At 37.9% G+C, this 20733-nt stretch overlaps 1 protein-coding gene, 2 long non-coding RNA genes and 7 other non-coding genes across 13 annotated transcripts; all 10 read left to right on the plus strand.

Moving 5' to 3' along the window:
* Window positions 1–1482: 1482 nt before the first annotated feature.
* Window positions 1483–5096, plus strand: LOC113276323. Its single transcript, XR_003324289.1, has 2 exons — window positions 1483–4477; window positions 4658–5096. It is a non-coding gene; the product is annotated as an uncharacterized LOC113276323 (long non-coding RNA).
* Window positions 1824–1931, plus strand: LOC113276899. The gene has a single exon (XR_003324690.1). It is a non-coding gene; the product is annotated as a small nucleolar RNA Z107/R87 (small nucleolar RNA).
* On the plus strand, window positions 2026–2124 carry LOC113276658. Its single transcript, XR_003324592.1, has one exon. It is a non-coding gene; the product is annotated as a small nucleolar RNA R30/Z108 (small nucleolar RNA).
* LOC113276901 lies at window positions 2547–2654 on the plus strand. The gene has a single exon (XR_003324692.1). It is a non-coding gene; the product is annotated as a small nucleolar RNA Z107/R87 (small nucleolar RNA).
* LOC113276660 lies at window positions 2761–2857 on the plus strand. Its single transcript, XR_003324595.1, has one exon. It is a non-coding gene; the product is annotated as a small nucleolar RNA R30/Z108 (small nucleolar RNA).
* LOC113276934 lies at window positions 3506–3652 on the plus strand. Its single transcript, XR_003324721.1, has one exon. It is a non-coding gene; the product is annotated as a small nucleolar RNA snoR2/U65 (small nucleolar RNA).
* Window positions 3687–3769, plus strand: LOC113276905. The gene has a single exon (XR_003324696.1). It is a non-coding gene; the product is annotated as a small nucleolar RNA snoR77Y (small nucleolar RNA).
* On the plus strand, window positions 4371–4461 carry LOC113276662. Its single transcript, XR_003324597.1, has one exon. It is a non-coding gene; the product is annotated as a small nucleolar RNA SNORD96 family (small nucleolar RNA).
* Window positions 5097–8034: 2938 nt separating the features above from the next.
* LOC113273004 (5'-3' exoribonuclease 3-like) lies at window positions 8035–9501 on the plus strand (the record flags this gene model as incomplete). The annotated part of the gene is made up of 2 exons (XM_026522780.1): window positions 8035–9329; window positions 9498–9501. Coding segments are annotated over 2 exons (1299 nt in total), but the record flags the coding sequence as incomplete, so codon positions are not given.
* Window positions 9502–10718: 1217 nt separating this feature from the next.
* Window positions 10719–14424, plus strand: LOC113276324. Of its 4 annotated transcripts, XR_003324293.1 has the most exons (9): window positions 10719–10949; window positions 11031–11103; window positions 11289–11445; window positions 11764–11861; window positions 12000–12115; window positions 13007–13468; window positions 13564–13904; window positions 14076–14115; window positions 14293–14424. It is a non-coding gene; the product is annotated as an uncharacterized LOC113276324 (long non-coding RNA). The 4 variants fall into 4 exon arrangements; XR_003324291.1 differs by having other exon boundaries at window positions 11289–11861; window positions 13556–13904; XR_003324290.1 differs by having other exon boundaries at window positions 11289–11861.
* Window positions 14425–20733: the final 6309 nt, after the last annotated feature.

The raw sequence follows: 20733 nt of genomic DNA on the forward strand, positions 1-20733 counted from the left end.
TTACTACCCTAAAGCCTGGACTGTTGTTTGCAAACTCAAACACATGGGACGATTGGGGTTCATGAATATTGAGCACTTTAATAGCTTCATGATAACTAAAATTGGTTGGAGATTGGAGACTGAGAAAGACTCTTTATGGTACCAGCTGATGGATACTAAATATCTCACTGGAAGAAATGTTCTTAAAATGGACACCAAACCTAAGGATGAGGACTCTTGGATATGGAAAGGCATATTGGAAGGCGTCAATAATATACAACAGCACAACTCCTGGAAGGTTGGAAATGGAAGAAAATCAACATTTTGGAGGATATCTGGGTGGCAAACATTGCAACTACTCTCACTAAACATTCTAATTTCCTTCTTGAGTTAATAAGCGTGGAGCACCTTATGCTCTCTACTGGTGATTGGAATGCTCTCGTTCTTCAAACTGAGCATCATATAGGAGAGGAAGATAGAATAGTGTGGAATCTAACTAACTCTGGAAATTTCTTTGTCAATTATCTCTACGAGGCCAAGATGGATAATATTTATAGAAATGATTACCAAACCAGCAACTGGAATGCTTTATGAAAGATGAACATTGCTCCAGTGATCCAGATTTTCTTATGGAAATGTGCTCATGGAATCCTCCCTACCAACGCTAAATATACTAGCATTCTCCACTACATATGATCCAATATGTCAGTAATGCAATAGTGGGGAGGAAACTATGATACATTTGTTCCTAAATTGTCATGCTGCCAATTCAATCTGGAATCTTTTACTTGGACCTCTCCGTGGGAAGTTTGACTGCAACACAAACTTCATGGATTGGTTAAACTCTTGGTTCAACTCCGGCAACACTGATGATAACTATAATACTTATGCAACTACCTGTTGGTTCATCTAAAAGGCTCTAGATGTGATTTTATATTACTCATATATTCATAAATTATATATATACTTATGCCACTACGAAAGTCCATGGCCAATTTCCCCTTGATAAAAGGTGTCTTAAAATGTTTATGGCCAGAGAGGTTTGATCCCTTAACCTCAAGCTCAATGAAGCATTTGCTAACCATTGAGCCACTTCGTGTTTGTTGATTATAATTCTTATATTACTCATATATTCATAAATTATATATATACCCTTTCTATATTACGCTAAAAATATCCTTTTTAATAGCCGAATTTTGTATGCCGAACTCGTTTTTCTAAATCGAATTATACACGTACGTATACCGTTCCGACTTACTGTCGATTCACGAACTGTTGACCGGATTTTTGACGGAATTTGATTTTTACCGATCCGAATAATACCCGTACGTTTGGCGTTCTCCGAATTGCTAACTAGGCCATGTAGTGCCTTGAAGACTGCCTTCCTCCAAAATCTGAGTGCTCAAGTATTTGCACAGGTTTAGGGTTTGGTTTTATGGCTTTCTTCTCTCCTATATAAATAAACTTCTAGTCACTTGTTATCTTATCAACTCTGGTGCCGCTTTTTCCTTTCTTCATCCCTGTAATGTGAATTATTTCTTAGTAAAGTTCGTTCTTTAAATTGATTGTTTTTCATTTTTCTGATTGATTACAGTTTTGCCTCCTCTTTCGGCTTCAAGAGTTTGAGATCTGTTGATCGATTTCTTGGATGCTTTGTTCTAGAGGCACAGATTAAAGTTCAATGTTGGGAGACTCTTATATAATCTTGAGTTTGATTTTTCTTCTTTGGATTTGTCTCTTCCTGGTATATTTTGAAACTTATTTAGGGTTTATAGACCTGAAAAACCATTTTATGTTGTCTTTAGGGTTTAGATATGAGAACTGGTAATAATGAAATAAAAGGGGATTGCAGTGATGACTCCATAAAATTCAAGCTCAACAGACCGGATTGCAGGTTTTTCTCGGTCGAGAAAATTATTTGCGTGTCGATACACCCGCTGAGCTGAGCAATCTCTTTTAATTTATCAAATTCTCAGTCCATTTTTAGGGTTTTAAGATTTTGAATCTGAATGTTTATATATATTGATAATTTGGGGGAAATTAAAATAAGATTGCGATGAGGATAACAAGCTCCCTCTTCTGAATTAAAGCTGAGGACAATTGCTGGCTGAATCGAACCTAATTATAATCGCCACTACTGAGTAATCGATTTTCCCCTTGTTTTGTTTATGATTGATGAATGTTTTAAATTTGTGGATTGGTGATTCTCAATTCAGATTCTACTGTAAGTATAAACTGTTAGCCATTAGGCAACATTTTTAGAGTCGCTGATGCGTTTACATTTCCATAGCGACATCAGTGCTGTATGTTGCCGATAATGAACCTTGAGCTGAGATTTTTGCACTAATTGCTGTTTAACTAGCGATTTGACGCATTGAAGTTCAAACATATATACAATCTTATTCATTATTATTCATTATAATTGTTGCTGTATATACTATCCATTAGCATAGATATTCTTGTAATAGTTAAGGGATTACTTGTATCCCAATGCCATTCCTAGACAGGAAGGAGTAATCTTAACATTTTTGAGTCGCATTGTTTTAAAGTAATGAAATAAATGGGGGGATTGCAGTGATGACTCCATAAAATTCAAGCTCAACAGACCTGATTGCAGGTTTTTCCGATTCGAGAAAATTATTTGCGTGTCGATACACCCGCTGAGCTGAGCAATCTCTTTTAATTTTATCAATTCTCGATTTTGGGTTTTAAAGATTTCGAATTTGAATGTTTTTAATTTATACTGATTTATACCGATATTTTGGGAAAATTTTGTAAGTGAAGGATTGCAATTAGGATACAAGCTCCCTCTTCTGAATTAAGCTGAGGACACTTGCTGGCTGAATCGAACCTAATTATAATCGCCACTACTGAGTAATCTCTCTGTAATCAATTTTCCCCTTGTTTTAGCCATAATAGCTAATAATTATTTATGATTAATGATTTGAATCTCTGAATCTTTGAAACTCATCCTGATTGTACTGTCTGGAGTATAAACTGCTAGTCTGCTAGCCATAAGGCAACATTTTTAGAGTCGCTGATGCGTTTACACTGCAATAGCGACATCAGTGCTGTATGTTGCCGATAGTGAACCTTTGTGCTGAGATTTTTGCACTAATTGCTGTTTAACTAGCGATTTAACGCATTGAAGCTCAAACATACAAGTCTTTATTCATGATAATTACAATTGTATATTCTGTTTTTAATATTTTACATGATTAGCAATTTAGCACATATACTTAACCGATTCTTCAGGTCTCTGTTAATTGTTTAAGGGGTTACTTTTATTCTTAGGCCGTATATATGATACCAGATATGAATCTTCATGTGTTGCTCTTAGTATAATTTAATTTCATTATAATGTTCTTATGATCTCACTCACTATAAGGTTAAAGGTCTCTTGAGATTAGCACCCGCGGTGGTGGTTGTTTTCGTGTTTCTGCTGTGTGTGTGATTTGAGAAGGGTACCTGAGGATATATGTTTATAATCAAATATTGCAAGTTTCTTTTTTCTTTTTCCTTTTTTGGTCCGAGCCACGTTGACTATAGTCAAAAAGACAATGACCGTCAATGCTATGATTGGACCTACACAAATTTCATGTTTCGCATCTTGATAGGAATCTGTACACTGATTTGTCCTTCATTTACAGAGCCGTTTTGTGTGATTACATTTTCTTTTGAAGTTCATAGTTTTGAAGATTTATTGACTGCCTGTGAGGATCAAAACTTATTTGGAATTACCGTCTGATTTCTTTGATGTTAACCTTTGGCTGTTTTTCTGAGGCATTCTAAATCAAAGTTAAAAGTCTTTTTTGTACTAGGTCTGTTTGTTCTGTACATTTTATTTTTGATGGGGATGGTAAACGTAGGAAATTAAGTTCTCGTCGGAGTTCCATCGTTGTTTGTACAGTCTCATATTAGTTCTGTGATTCTATGTTTTGTATTCACCGGCCATTTCAATTTTCTTCTCATCTCTTTTGGGTGTGTTTGACCGAGTTTTTGCTTTTATTGATTGTGGAGGTTTTCATGGGACAAATGGTTTCTTAGTCACATGTGTTCGTATGCTTGTTCTTTTGTAATAATAATAATATATGTGGTAAATCTTATGATTATTCAATATTAATTTGTCTTTTGACGGGGGAGGTTTTGGCAAAAATCTCTCTTTCACTGATTGGAGCAAACCAGTTATGTTTGTAAAATCCTCCGTAAACGTCACACACAAAGCCTGATATGTTGACGGTTGAAAAATCTCCATTTCGGGCGGTCTCATATTCCATTGCCTTGGGGAGCTGCGTTGTGGCCATTACCTCTTGGGACTGGCCATGAGACATATATTTCTTTTCGTGTTGATCTTCGTAACAAATAGTGATCTTGATTTATGTTTTGCTACTGAGCCTATGAGGATATCTGATTTAAAGAACACCATCTTTCGGGACTGAATGGCTTAACGCCTTGGTGACAAATTCTGCAATTCTGAGGCTTATAAATTTTGTTGCTGGTTAGTTACTTATTCTATGTAGTTGTAGCTTGTTGGTTACTTGCAAGATGCAGCTACCATATTTGAAGCTTATATCATTGATAGTAACAGTGATGACCACCACTGATTCGAAACATCTGATAGAGTTAGAAATATGACTAGTATGAGACTTATAATCTGTGATTGGTCTGGAAACTACAGGGAGTCCAAGTTCATCGCAAGGATATCAAGGGAAGCAAGCTAAACATGTAGGCTTGCACTGGAAGAAGCTCTGATTTGGGCTGAGGATGTAGGCCTACACAAGGTTGAGCTGGAAGGAGAAAACCACTTTCATCTGAGGAAAGAAGGGAAAGAAGACCAGCGTTCACTGGTTTCCAGTCATATCTAAGGAATGAAGACCAGTGACGTATGTTGCCGATAATGAACTTTGAGCTGAGATTTTTGCACTAATTGCTGTTCAACTAGGGATTTAACGCATTGAGGCTCAAACATACAAGTCCTTGTGATAACAATTGTATATACTATCTATTGCATTCTACATGTTTCTCATCATGGTATAAGGGATTACTTGTATTCTTAGGCCTGATAATAATGTGTTAGATTTGAGAAATAATGAAACAAAAGTGGATTTCTGTGATGAGTGTCTGAGGACTCCATAGTACACCTGCTGAGCTGAGCAATCTCCTTTAATTTATCAATTTATCACGTCATCCTTTTCTCAATCCATTTTCAGGATTTTGCCGTTATGAATTAGAATGTTCAGATTTTGTATACTCTGATAATATGGGGACACTTGCTGGCTGAGTCGAACCTAATTATAACTGCCCTTACTGAGTAATTGTATTGCCAAGTATTTTATGATTGGTTAATAACTTGAGTCTTTGCAACTCATCTAGATTCTTCCGTATAGCAGATATCAGTGCTGTATGTCGATAATGTTACCTTGAGCTGAAATTGTCGCACTGATCCTTGTTTTAACTAGCGAATTAACGCATTGAGGCTCAAACATATACATCTTTCCCTGCGGTTTCATGTCTTAGGCTAGATGGAGTTCTGTTGGAGAATGGCAAAACAAAATAAAAAAAAATAAAATATGTAGCTGTGTTTTTCATTCATGTCTTAGGCTATATACAAGTAAACGTCAGGAAGTTACAGATTTACTTTACAAGGCAGTTGGCCAACTGTGCCAACTTACCTGACTGTTCGCCTAAAGCCAAACAAGCCCTTCATATCCTTTAAGAAAGCATAAAGCAAAACAACTTCCGTGTAACTAACTTGAAACCGTCAAGGCCATGTGCCCGACATATCATCCAGCCTTGTTGCACAACGATTGTGTTTGCCAGTCAAAGTCCCGCAATCATTGTTGAGCATCATTCTGCCAATTAATTATGCAAGTGAGCTAGCTAACGCAAGTCTTGTTTTCATGCCTGCACGCCTCATGCATACAGTTTATATGCCAAACTCATTTGGTATCTCTTGATGCTAAACTCGCATCTTTGGCCATGTCCAAACCCTGTTTGGCATATGTCATTGTCTAGCTGCAACTCAGACATGCTCCCTACATATCTGACCTTGGCCAAGTTAATGATAATGCGCAACTGTTGTGCATTTCCACTTGGCCACTTGACAGCCATGTCATAGACCTCCCCACCAGCTCTGAACTCGACGACCTCGTCGATTCTTTTTATTGTAGGTAAGCCTGGGTTTGTTCTTCAAATTGACACAATGTAGAATCCTTCTCCCAAGAAGCTTCAGAGTCTGGAAAACCTTGCCACTTTATCAAAAAATAAGTTCTCCTATTTCTTCTTACTTTTCCCCTCAACTCGATCATCAAGTATAGCCTCAACTTGCTTGTCGAATTGTGATCTGATGAATTACTGGTGGTACACGCTTCGCTTGTAGTCTCGAAGTATCCAGCAAATCAGGATGATACTTTTTAAAGAAGATGACATGAAAAGTGGGATGCACTTTCAATCGTTCCGGCAAAACGAGTCTGTAAGCCACCTTACCAACTTTTTTCATCGCTTCAAAAAGACCATCGTACCTTGGAATTAGGCCTCTATGCACGATCTTGCTAGAAATCTTCTTCCAAATTTGGGGCGTTATTTTTGACAACACCATATCTCCCACCTCAAATTCCACATCTCTGCGATGTAAATCAGCATATTTGTTCATCCTTCTTTTCGCCTTGGACAAACTGTCATGCGCTTGCTCAGTCATCTCCGTTTTAGACCTTGCATAGCGATACGCTGCTGGACAGGAGCCTTGCTTCTTAGCCTTTGGCACCTCATGAGGGGTTAATGGTTGTTGTCCTGTTTCCAACTCAAAAGGACTCAACTCCATTGATGAACTCTTCTGCAAATTGTAACAAAATTGGGTCATATCCATCAACGTCACCCGATTTCCCTGGCTTGCAGTCACATAATGACGAAAATACTCTTCTAGCAATGCATTTATCCTCTCCGTATGACCATAGGTTTGGAGATGATTGCTAGTAGAAAACTTCAGTTCAGATCAAAGCAATCCGAACAAGGCAGTCCAAAATATGCCTTTAAACTGTGAGTCTCTATCACTCACAATATCTTGAGGAATCCCCAATACTTCACTACATTCTTGAAGAACAGATCCGCTGCAACGTCTGCATTATAAGAATGAGGACAGAGAATGAATGTAGCATACTTCGAAAAGCGATCAACGACGACCATTATCGAGCTAAAGCCTTGCACCTTTGGCAGCCCATTGATAAAGTCCATCGACAAGCACTGCATGGCTTGTCTGGAATGGGAAAAGGCTGTAGCAATCCTGCTACACTTCTCCTTTCCGTCTTATGCAGTTGACACACTAAGCATGTCTTCACATACAATTCAACATCTTCTTCCATCTTAGGCCAGTAATAGGAACGCGCTATCAAAGCATGCATCCGTTTCATGCCTGGATAACCAGCCCAAATGGAATCATGCGTCTCTCGCAAGAGTTCCTTTCTCAGTCCACCCGAATTAGGTTCATAAATTCTTCCTCCTTCGCCATAGATGACTCTATCATCTACCCAATATCGACGAACGGTCCCATCACAGATCTACTTAGTGAGGTGCACACATGCCTGCTCAGTCTTCGTCTCTTCTTTGATTCGACGCAGCAATTCTATCTCCATCGTGGTCAGTGTTGTCACATATTCTTCCACCAACTTTCTGCTCAATGCATCTGGCACAAAATTAAGCCTTCCTGGGTTATGCTCGAACTTGTAGTCGAACTCGCTCAAAAAGTCAAGCCACCTTGCTTGTTTTGGCAAAACTTTCTTCTGGATGGAAAATAACGTAATGGCCACATTTAGAGCTGGAAAACAAGCTGAAACCCGCGGATTAACCCGTACCCGGCCCGTGAAAACCCGAGCCCGGCTTGGCTTGGTCCTAAACAAGCCGGGCGCGGGTTGGAGAAATAGCGGCTTGTGAGAAAACGGGTTTATCCGTCCCGGCCCGTAAACCCGCGGGTTAAACCCGTCAACCCGTCTACAACACCTTATTAATAAGTTATATTTAATCCCTACCGTCATATTATTCTAGGGTTAATCTTATCCGTACGTTAAAGGTATAAAAGGATATATACCCGCAGTGGGGTCGTATGAGGATGTAATTTTCACCAAAAGAGCTAGACTTCGTCAGCGGCAGGCGGCAAGAATCAAGCGTGACAAAGCCCAGAAACAAAGGGGTGATAATGTGGAACCTACGGTGAAGCCTGAGTCCCTTGTCCCAGTTGCTCGGTTTCAGGGCTCTCGTCTTGCTTCTGCTCCGTTGCCTTCTCCATATGAACGAACAGGAAAGGTGGCAAGACACACTTATTCAGGGGGATCTGTCGGTGCAGCCATTGTTGAGGCTGAAAATAGCTTAGAGCTGGAGACACGTGACAACAAAGAGGAGCTGAAGGCGAAGCTTAAAGACTTAATTCGTGAGAAGTCAGACCTTTTGAATAGAGATGACCAAGAAGAAGACAAGGTGAGATTGGGTGAGGATGGGTGGAAGGAAAGGTACTACAAGGAAAAGTTCTCAGTTGAAACCTTTGATGAGATTGAAGCAGTACGAAAAGATGTTGTTCTAAAATACGTACAAGGCTTGTGCTGGGTGATGGAATATTATTATGAAGGTGTTTTTCCAGCTGCAAGTTCCCATGCGCTACCTGAGCATTATAGGAAATTGATGGCTGGCCCAACTTCACCGATTATTGATTTTTATCCGACTGATTTTGAAGTTGACATGAATGGCAAGCGGTTTGCATGGAAGGGTATCGCTAAATTACCATTCATTGATGAAAGTCGTCTTCTTGCTGAGATAAAAAAAGTGGAACATACTTTGACAGAGGAGGAAGCAAAAAGAAACAGCTTCATGGAAAATATGTTGTTCATCTGGACATCTAACTCGCTCTCTCCATACATATTTTGCCTCGCTGATCAGTTGTCTAACAAAAAAGGGGCTGAAGTGAAAGAAAAAATTGACCCCAAGGCCAGTGGGGGGATGAATGGATATATATCTCTTTGTAATGGAGATCGTTGCCCACCGGTCTTTCAATCGCCTGTTCCCGGAATGGACGATATTATGAATAATCAAGTCATCTGTGCTATTTACAGACTTCCTGATGCACATACTCATGTCGCTCGACCTTCAGCTGGTGTTATCTTCTCAAAGAGGATGGTCGAAGTAGAAGATTTGAAGCCACCACCTACTTTATGGCATGAAGATAATGGAAGGAAACCATGGGAAAATGTCAGGAAAAACAACCACCACGGAAATGGAAGGGGTTCTGGTCGACATCTTGGGGAGGCAGCACATAAATTTGTCAATAACAGTTTACAGTTTAAGATAGACCATAAACGGGTTAACCCGTTACGGGTGCGGGTTGAAGAAATGACCACCCGTGAAGAATATCAACCCGCGGGTTTTGACCCGTGTTAACCCGAACCCGTGTAACCCGTAACAAGCCAGCCCCGGCCCGCCCGTTTTCCAGCTCTAGCCACATTATCCGTCCTTATGATGAAATAAGTTCCCAACAGATAATGGCGTCATGTTCTTAGGCAATGTATCACTGTCAACATCTCTTTCTCATGCACAGTGTATCGGCCTTCAACATCGTTAAGATTACGACTCTCATAAGCTACCGGATGGCCATCTTGCACCAAGACTCCCCCTAGAGCCCTGTATGAAGCATCAATGTGCACTTCAAATGGCACATCGAAGCTAGGCAAGCGAAGAACTGGTTCTGTCGAGACCGTTTCCTTTAATGCATCGAATGACCGCTGACACTCGTCAGTCCATGCCCATGATTTGTCCTTCCTCAACAAATATGTCAATGTGGCCACTTTATTTGAATATCCAACTATAACGCGCCTGTAATAGTAAGTTAAACCCAATAAAGAACGAAGACCTCCTAGATTCTTTGGCCCAGGCCAATCAAAAATGGCCTCCACCTTTCTCTGGTTCATATGCGCGCACCCTTGCGCTATCACATGGCCAAGGACAGTTATCGTGGTTTGGGAAAACTCACACTTTTCCCTCTTCACATACAAACTTGCCTCCTTAAGCTTTGCGAAGATGCATCGCATGCTCTTCCAAAGTCTCACTGTAAATAACTATGTCGTCCAAGTATACTACTACAAAGCGGTCAATATACTCAGCAAACACATCGTTCATCAGGTTGTAAAAAGTTGCAGGAGCATTCGTCAAGCCGAATAACATTACATGATATCCTTCCTCCAACAATTCAGAAATCTGTTTGCGCATTTCCTCAAGTTCTAGCAGTGACATACTATATGGTGCTTGCGCAGGCGGCCTCGCCCCTGGCACCAACTCAATCATATGGTTGATCCTATGCCGCGGTGGTTGCGTCATAGGCAGTTCTGCAGGCATCGTGTCTGCAAACTCTTCTAAGACTTCAGCTGCTCCATCACTACACCATTTTAAGGTTTTAGCAACCCAGAGTAGCAACAGCACCAGTGTCGTTGCGAAATTACTCGTTGCTAAGTTTTGGTGCTAATATTTCGCAATTGCGGGTTGCTGTTGCTAATTTCGCAACCGCGAAATTTCTGTTGCGATTAGCAACTGCTAGTTGTTCATGCATGCGAAACGCGTGTGTGGTGGGGAACACTTTGACTTATGTTTACGCCAAAGTCAAAGTTTGGTCAAGTACTCTTCTTCTTTTTTCCACCCCTTCAGCCTTATCGTCCTTATATTTCCTTAGAGTTTTCTCAACATTATCTTTTTTTTCTTCAAGCTGCTGCTCTGAAGAACCCTTGTTCAGCAACAACTTCAAACCCTTATGACCAGATCGATCACAGGACCACCATTAATCTCTTCACTTCTTAAGACCCATCTCGAATTCAAAAGCAAACCCTAGTCTCTTCTTCAAATGACTTCTTCTTAATCAAGAGCACAAAGTCATCAGTATCAGCTTCAGACCCCCTTTTACAAAATCGATTGAACCACAACAACCCTAGTTCGATCTGCAGGTAATAATCGTTTTGTTTTGTGTATATGATGGTTTTAGGTTTATGTTTGCAAATGGATTTCAGTTGGAATTTTTATTACAGTTGGAAGCATCGATCTGAGATTTTAGGTTATTTGTGAGATTTGGAAGCATCGTTCTGACGATCAGATAATAAGGTCCTCCTTTTGCACTAGTTTTATGATTTGGGTTCCATTTTAGGTTTGGTTGTCTGTGAGATTTGGGTTTCTGTTTTTTTTCTATTTTTTTCGATTTGAGTTTAAATGTTATACCCAATTTCAAACTCTCTGCCATTAGGTTTTTTTTCTCAGTTTATTATCTAATATAATTTTTTCCTTTTTAGGGTTTTTCAAGGTTGAACAACTTGAGTACTTTGAAGAAAGATCTATGTTGGATGTTGTTTTTATCAAATTCCAATTCAGATTGAGTGGATCTTTTCTTCTTACTGCCACAGAAGTGTTTTTGGTGCTGTTAGTTGTGGAAATCATCATAAGAATGAGGTAGTGATGAAAGTAATTCATCCAGAACAACAGACGGGAATCTTATTTTGATACTTCAGTTGAGATTTTTTTTTTTTTGATTTGGTAGTACAAGTTATTACAAGGATTGATGAATTTTAGTGTTGGTTTTGTAATATTGTATATTTAAATTGTTAGTGTTACTGCCAATTTAGATGGTGATGTTATAATTTGAAGTTAGCCCTAGGTATTGTTTCTTCTATGGGAGACTTGTTTAATTTTTTTTTATTTCTTTTAACGTTTTATAGTTTAGCAATGTAACATCTCTTGTCCATTTGTTCACAATTGATAATCTGAAAGACTCTAATCAAGAGATGCTACTCTCCTTCTCCACTGGTAATTGATCAAGGATTTCGAATGTAACTGTGCATACCATGAATGAATCGAACAACACCAAGGTAATTTGAATGTGCATCATTTTTCACTCCTATCAATACATTATGATAAGCGCTATTAGGGGTTTTTCTCTAATGGTCATTTTAATCATTTCATAGCTGCTAGTAACCATCTGTAAGACCCTTTGACTCTATTCTCAGCAAAGCAAAGAAGCTATAAGAAGGAGCTCAATGCAACCAGGAAAAACACACCTCTTGACACTAAAACAGATGTCCATCTAGTGTTGGATAAAAAGACTGATAGAAGAGAAAAAGGGGTACAAGTTCTTGTTCTTCTCCTTATATTTTTCTGAAATGGCATGAGTGTCAAATAAGGGTCTGCCTAGATGCGTATATTGCTGCTTTGTTATATTTTTACTTAAACCGTTTTAGAACTGTAGTTGTATGACAATTATGTTCTAGTGTGTTTATATTTCATAAAGTATTAATAAGATGATGGCTTGTTATGAATCTTGTTATGGATAGCGTCTTTGGTTAGACTTATATTGAAGTTCTAAGTCATGCATCTGGATTTGGGTAATGAATGGAAATTAGTCTGTCTTATTAGGATGTATTTGTGGCCCTATTAATATTCCAATTAGATTTGATTTAGTTCTATATTATTGGTTAGTATGAATGGGGATGTAGCTAGAGTGGTAGCTATTAAAATAATTAGTTACGTACTTATACAACCAGAATTATATTGTATTATTGCTTGTAAAAGTGGAACTGCGCATATGGTAAATTAGATATTCACTTGTTGTTTCTCCGTAGTTGTAAATTCTAGTGGGAGCGCAGTGCAAAGATATTGCATCTGCTCTCGCAAAAGGGCTCTGTAAGTGATTGAATGAAAATGTCATTTTGATGTTGATTTTTTCTTTTACTTGGATTTGATTAGAATGAGTGGGGATCTGGCTTTTCTTCTCACTCATTCTTTATATTTATTGTATAATTTGAAGATCATTGTATTTCATTTCACTGATTAAAGTGAGTGTGGTTGTACTGTGCTCACATGTTTAGTAAACTGCTAAACTCTTATCTTCTTATCAATGATGGTGCAAACCATCTTCTTCAATAACCATTATGTGAAATTGAATTTTTGCATTGTGTAAGTAAATCACAAATCTTACCTTATTCCCTCGCTGAGGGGGCTTGGTTTCATATTCTAGGTTATTTATTTTAATTTTCAACGAAGAGTGAGAAAGAGGGTAGTGAAGTTTCGAAGAAATTCAAGATATGCCGGCTCATAGCAAAGCTGTTATTGAGGAATTTGCGAACAAGTATCCGGAAGGGGAATTTGCGAACAAGTATCGAGGAAGCTGTTATTCAATATATGCAGCACCGGTCTTATGCTAATCTATGTTGGTTGTCCGTTTAAATTTATTTTGTATTAGCTTGGATAGTATTACACTTGGAATTTTATTATTCAGTCTTTTAACTAAATGCTGTCATTTTTAGTACGATCCGGTAAGTCTTTGTTGAGATCTTCATTACATCATTTGCATTTTATTCATTAAGCCATTGGGTCTGGTGGGTTTTCATAATTCAACAGTTTCTAATTCTTGCATATTTGTGTAACTGGCAGTTCTAGTACATGTCTATTAAACAACAAAAGGTGACGATGGATTCAGGTAATCTTATTACTTACTCTTATATTGTTTGTATCAATATATTGTCATATTTATATGTGATATATGAGTTACTTGACACCCTTAAAGTTTCGCAGGAATCAGCAAAAGCTTATGTCCTGTGCTGTCTATAGTTGGTGCTGGTGGTGCCTCATCTGTTTGATTTTTGTGATGAATGGGTGGTGGTGGTGATGATGTAGGTTAAGGTTGGAGGAAAGAATATCACTTTCAAGATATGCCCATGTAATATATGGTTTTCATCCCTCACTTACCTTCTTCTTGAACTTAAAAGAATCAAAGGTTGCAGAAAAGAGAGTGTCAAATTCTATTAACTATCTTAACATTTTTGGAACATGTTGTGTTGGGGAATTTTCAACTTGATTGGCTTCTATTTACAACGGACATGTTCCTTTCCTGGAAATTGCATGATCAACAACAGGTTATTTCTATTTAACTTCCTGTGTAAATCCAGATAAGTTTCTCATTTTTTGGATGCCATAGAAATTATGCTTTTGTGAGCTGTAGTGAGTGGTAGTTTTGTTTAGGTGTTTGAAGATGAAATTGTCATTTCACTCACATATTTCTCATTCAATCGGATTCTTTATTACAGTTACCGTGGACATCTGAAGACGGCATTCCAGGCCTAAGAGGTATTAATGAAAGATGATACATGCTTTGCTGATGAAACAAGTATCGAAGGAAACTACTAGGGGGCTGATTTTTTATCTGTTTCACATGGATGTTTTTATTTTGTTATATTTTCTCTACCCTGGAGGGGTTTGGTTCTGTTATGCAACTTCTCATTTCGTGGTGGTTGCTCCTTGCAGGTCAGCCGTCTGGTTCTTGCTTATCATGGAGCTTATCGGAAACTCTTTGCGGAGCTAAAGGTTTTATTTTTCAGACAACAGATAATGTGTTTCTTTATTAGCTTATGATACTTGTATATATTTGTATCTCCTACTCATACTTTTAAGTACACTTCAATTAAAGAATCCTTTTTGATGATATAATAGAGTATTGTATCTTCATTTGTATCTTCTATTGTGATTCTCAACAATACAGTTTTGTATGGCAATTGTAATTTGTATATCAGTGTGGATGTTGAATATGGGGAACTGGGTAATTGTAGGGGGAAAATGTGGGAGGAAGTGAATTTTGACTAGGTCAATAAACATAAACTTGACCTCTTTTTTTTGTGGTTGCAAAACATTAGCATCGTCGGTGCTATGTTACTAAATTAGAACCAGAACCAATAAATTGGAACCAGAACCAACCATATCTAGTTCCGGGTAAGGGTATTCCTGTATTTAGCAACAGATTAGCAACAATAGGCTATGGTTATGAATAAAATCTTTTGCAACGGCGCCTTCTGTTGCGAATTTCCGTTGTGAGCGAGATTAGCAACAAAGCTTGTGCCGTTGCTCAAAATTGCGACACCGAATTTAGCAACGGCAAAAGCCTGTTGCGATCCCGTTTAGCAACATCTATAGTAGGTTGCTAATACCTTAAAATGGTGTAGTGCATCCTCAACTTCTACTACCTTTCCTGGTTTGATCTCAACCAACACGCATAGGAAAGTACCCAAGCCTTGGCGCATACCTTCTTTCACCTGAATCGCATACAAATATGGCTTAAGTTTCTTGTCTGGTTCACTTAGCCTCACCATAGAGATAAAACATGGGTATTGAGGGTGCTGCATCAATATCCCATTTCTATGAGGTAATGGCGATTCCTTTCCCTCCCAAAAGAAATTCATGCCCAATATCAGGTCATAATCATCCTTGAGCATAACTAGAAAATCTAGTTTTCCTTTCCATTCTCTAACTTGAACATCTGCATTGCGAACTTTCCCTCGACTGGTTTGTGGTTATGCGTTAACATTTCTGATGGTGCTAGCCGCGCTAGTAACTGTTAAGTTTAATGCCAAGCCAACGTCTGGATGAATAAAGGACTTTATAGCACCGGTATCAACCATCGCTAATATTCACTCTCCATTGATCTTCATGAAAAAGCAGGGGTCTAACAACCACACCCAATAATTCGCTTAGCAATCTGTATGGACTAACTCCAATATACTTTCAAGAGAATCAACTAGACAGCCAGACTCAATCTTAAGAAAGGTATACCAAAGAGTTATATCTCAATTTCTTAATTCTATCTGCAATCAATCAAATAGGAATTTGCGATCCCGATTGAATATAAGAAATAACTTGGACGGTAATCAAAAACCAATATCCAAGTGTCAATCAATTTAATCAACAACCAAAGGTTGGATTCACAGTTGATTGAACTTACGCACAACCTATGATATTTCAATTATATAAACAAATATAATGCGGAAAAGAAATAACACAGACACCAGAAGTTTTGTCAACGAGGAAACCGCAAATGCAGAAAAACCCCGGGGCCTAGTCCATATTTGAACACCACACTGTATTAAGCCGCTACAGACACTAGCTTACTCCAAGTTAACTTCGGACTGGAATGTAGTTTAGCCCTAACCATTCTCATATTGATCAAGGTACAGTTGCGCTCCTTACATCTCTGAATCTCAACAGGACTCTACACACTTGATTCCCTTAGCTGATCTCACCCACAACTAAGAGTTTCTACGATCCAAAGTCGAATACTTGATAAACCAATCTGTACACAGAAAAGTCTATTGAATAGATAAATCTGTTTCCCACAGATAAACCTATGAGTTTTATTCCGTTTTTTGATAAATCAAGGTGAACAGGAACCAATTGATATACCGGACTTATATTCCCGAAGAATAGCCTAGAAATATCAATCACCTCACAATAATCTTAATCGTATGGTAGCGAAACAAGATATTGTGGAATCACAAACGATGGGACGAAGATGTTTGTGACTACTTTTTATCTTGCATATCGGAGATTAAATCTCAAGCAAATCTTAGAGAAGATAGTACTCAATCACGATAGAAAACAACAATATTAGAACATGCAAGTAATGAGAAAATAGTTGGGTCTGGCTTCACAATACCAATGAAGTCTTCAAATCGTTAACCTACAAGGTTTTGGAAAAACCTAAGGTTAAAAGAGAATCGACTCTAGTCGCAACTAGTATCACACATGAGGTGTGGGGATTAGGTTTCCCAGTTGCTAGAGTTCTCCTTTATATAGTCTTCAAATTAGGGTTTGCAATCAATGTTACCTTGGTAACAAAGCATTAAATATTCACCGTTAGATGAAAACCTTAATAGACTCAAGATAATATCTTTCAACCGTTAGATCGAACTTAGCTTGTTACACACAATTGAATAGTGACTTTATTTAGATACGAGTAACCGTACTTAAAAGCGTACACCTTTGTTGGCTCAACAATAGTTAACCGAAGTCATCCATATGAACACTTTCATATCAACCTCATCCATCTTAACCATAACTAGTTAAAATGACTCAAATGAAACTAGTTCCAGAGTTGTTCAATTGTTTATATTCTCATAGAAGTATACAAGACATAATTGAAGCAAAATCGATTTTGATTCACTTGAGTCAATTCATGAACATTATAGCCACGGTTTGCAAAAGATTGCATTCCTTATTATATAAATGTATTAGTTCATGAACAAACCGATTTTAGAACTTAACTTACTCAAGTATGCATACGGGCACGCATACCTAAGTAGCCGGACTAAGTTTGGGTTCGCAAGTATGCGAACGGGTACACATACCACTAAATATAAACCAAACTCAGCAGAAAATTCCGGAACTTAAACTTACGCCAGTACGCATACCGGTATGCATACTATAGTTCCCTGAATTTCATTAACCAACCAGTACGCATACCGGTATGCATATTATGGTTCCCAGACATGGATTACACATATGCAAGTACGCATATTGTTCTTAAAAAAGTAGGGGTACAACAACCACACCCAATATTTCGCTTAGCAATCTGTACGGACAAACTCCAATATACTTTCTAGAGAATCAACTAGACAGTCAGACTCAATCTAGATAAAAAGTATATCAAAGAGTTTATATCTCAATCTCTTGATTTTCTATATCCTCAAGCAAATAGAAATCTGCGAGTCTTTATCAAATACTAGAGAGATAACTCGGATAGTACCAAAGACCAATATCCGAGGATCAATCAATGACAATCAACAACCAAAGGTTGGATTACTCTAATTGATGATCTAACACACAACCTGTATTATTTCAATTATAAAGATAAAACAATATAATGCGGAAATTGAAATAACACAGACACCAGAAATTTTGTTAACGAGGAAATCACAAATGCAGAAAAACACCGGGACCTAGTCCAGATTGAACACACACTGTATTAAGACGCTACAAACACTAGCCTACTCCAAGCTAACGTCGGACTGGACTGTAGTTGAACCCCAATCATTCTCCCACTGATCCAAGGTACAGTTGTACTCCCTACGCCTCTGATCACAGCAGGATACTGCGCACTTGATTCCCTTAGCTGATCTCACCCACAACTAAGAGTTGCTACGACCCAAAGTCGAAGACTTGATGACAAAAAAATCTGTCTCACACAGACAAGTCTATCGAAGGATTAATCTGTCTCCCACAGATAAACCCTAAAAGGTTTTGTTCCGTATTTTGATAGTAATCAAGGTGAACAGGAACCAATTGATAATCTGGTCTTATATTCCCGAAGAACATCCTAGATTATCAATCACCTCACAAAAATCTTAATGGTATGGTAGTGAAACAAGATGTTGCGGAATCACAAACGATGAGACGAAGATGTTTGTGATTACTTTTTATATCTTTCATATCGGAGATATCAATCTCAAGCCAATCAATATGATTGTACTCGTACGATAGAAGATGCAAGATCATATCACACAACTACGATAAAGTAGTATCGGTCTGGCTTCACAATCCCAATGAAGTCTTTAAGTCGTTAACCTGGTTTTAGAAGAAGAAAACCAAAGGTTAAAGGAGAACCGACTCTAGCACGCAAACTAATATCACATGTAAGGTGTGGGGATTAGTTTTGCATTGATGTTAGAGGTCCCCTTATATAGTCTTTCAAATCAGGGTTTTCCATTAAGTTACCTTGGTAACAAAGCAATCAATATCCACCGTTAGATGAAAACCTGATTTAGATTCAAGCTAATATTTCTCAACTGTTAGATCGAAAACTTAGCTTGTTACACAAAATTCAAATGCATGCTTCTAGGTTTGTTAACCGTACCCAAACGTAGGCACTTGTTGGTTCAATAGTAGTTAACCAATAGGTTAGCCATATGAGCGTTTCATATCAACCATGTTATTCTTCACCATAACTAGTTCACATGACTCAAATGAACTAGTTAGAAAGTTTTTCAATTGCAAGGAATTCTTATGTAACTACACAAGACACAATTTAAGCAAAGATGATTTGATTCACTCGAATCGGTTCATGAATTTTTATAGTCACGGTTTGCAAACTGCATTCTTTAGTCTTTTTAAGTTTAAGTTCAGAAATCATCTTCAGATATATAACCTTCTTAAGTTCGCAGACTTGGTTCGCGGACTTAAGTTACCAGGCAGAGTTTACAAACTCCAGCAGAAATTCTCGGGATGAGAACTTCGCCGGTTCGCGGACTTGGTTTGCGGGCTTAGCTTCACGCATTAGTTTGTCAACTCCACCAGAAATTATCGGGTTTGAGAACTTCGTCAGTTCCGAACTGAGTTCGCGGACTTGGCTCACGCCATTCTTCCGGTTCTCTTGATCAACAAAATTCGCAAACTTTGATTCAAGGAATATGACTTATACATAAATGTGTTTCCACAACAATGCTTATGTCCATCATTGGTTATGTAATCTAAACTCTCATTCCAATCATTGAAACATTCTTCGTCAAAGAAATTTTCAAAGTGATTGAAACATATCATGACTTTCGTCACTAGGTAAAGATAAACTTGGTCGGAGCGAAAATCTTACCAACACATATTTTGAGATATAGATAGGCGAGGTATACTCGACTCGAAATACCAACTGTGTATAATCAAAGTCTATATATATAGCATACGATTTTTTGTCTAAAGAAGTAGGAGATAGAATATATAGACTTTTGAGTGATAGAAAAGTTCATGTCTTCACATTCCTTTTTTTCGAGAAGTTCCACCGGTTCCTTGAGTAGTTCTTCTTCTTGTATGATGAATCGCCATGAAGTCCTTGAGCTCAACAACACTTTCTATCCTAGTCCGAGACTTAGCTATAGTAGACTAGAAATCAAGACTTATAGTTTTGATCACTAACATTGACAAACATGCTTGAGATAGCAATGCATGCGAGTTCGACCGATCAATGCTCTAACAATCTCCCCCTTTGTCAATTTTAGTGACAAAACTATCAATACATATGGAATACAAAAAAAGATAATGAAACTTTAGTAGCTCCTATTCCACATGTCTAATCTTCAACGTTCCTCGAAATCTTCGTCATTTCCAAGTATTCCAATGATCCCAAAGGTTGTAAGTTTAGCATCACCGTTGTTGAAGATCCGTAGCTATAACAATGAGAAAACATATTTCTCGATCATTGTTATACATTGTCATAGTATTATTACACAGTGTCAAAGTCCAATTGTATCACAACTTCAACAATAATACTATGGTGATATGTATCACTCCCCCTTAGTCAATACTCCATCTCACATGGAAACCACTCCCCCTTACACAATGATACGAAAACCATATGTATTTGTAGTGTGAACTACATATTAATTCTCCCAATTTTTGTCAATAAAATTGGCAAAGTTACAAGAACGGGATCATAATGAAATTTCCGTAAGAGACATTTCATGACTAAAAGAAAAAATACATACCAACTAATTTAGATGCAATCATAAAGCCGAAGCTAAATGCATTCACCAAGTAGTTTAAAGATACAAGATAACCCTTCTAAAATTCCACAGCCGCACACCCCTTAAGATATGACCATTAAGCACAAGTTCAAAAGAACTCTCCCCTATTTGATGTCATTCCCGAGAGAACAACAACGAACGGCCTTAATTTCAAAAGAAAAGAAGGATTATTATTGGACACTAAAACCATAAGAATGATTTTGATATCCAAAAACTCAATCAAATTAATCACAAGTAAACCGATGATTAATTTAATCGGAATACACAACCAAATTAAACACAAAAAGTGATCAATTTAATTGATTATGCTCAACATAAGTAAACTTACGGAGCTACGACTAAGGTTAACCATAAGGAACGATTAGCTTAACCGTTCATATACTTAACACAAGAAAAACTTATGGAGTAA

The sequence above is a fragment of the Papaver somniferum genome, chromosome 4 (assembly GCF_003573695.1).
Source record: "Papaver somniferum cultivar HN1 chromosome 4, ASM357369v1, whole genome shotgun sequence".
NCBI lineage: Eukaryota > Viridiplantae > Streptophyta > Magnoliopsida > Ranunculales > Papaveraceae > Papaver > Papaver somniferum.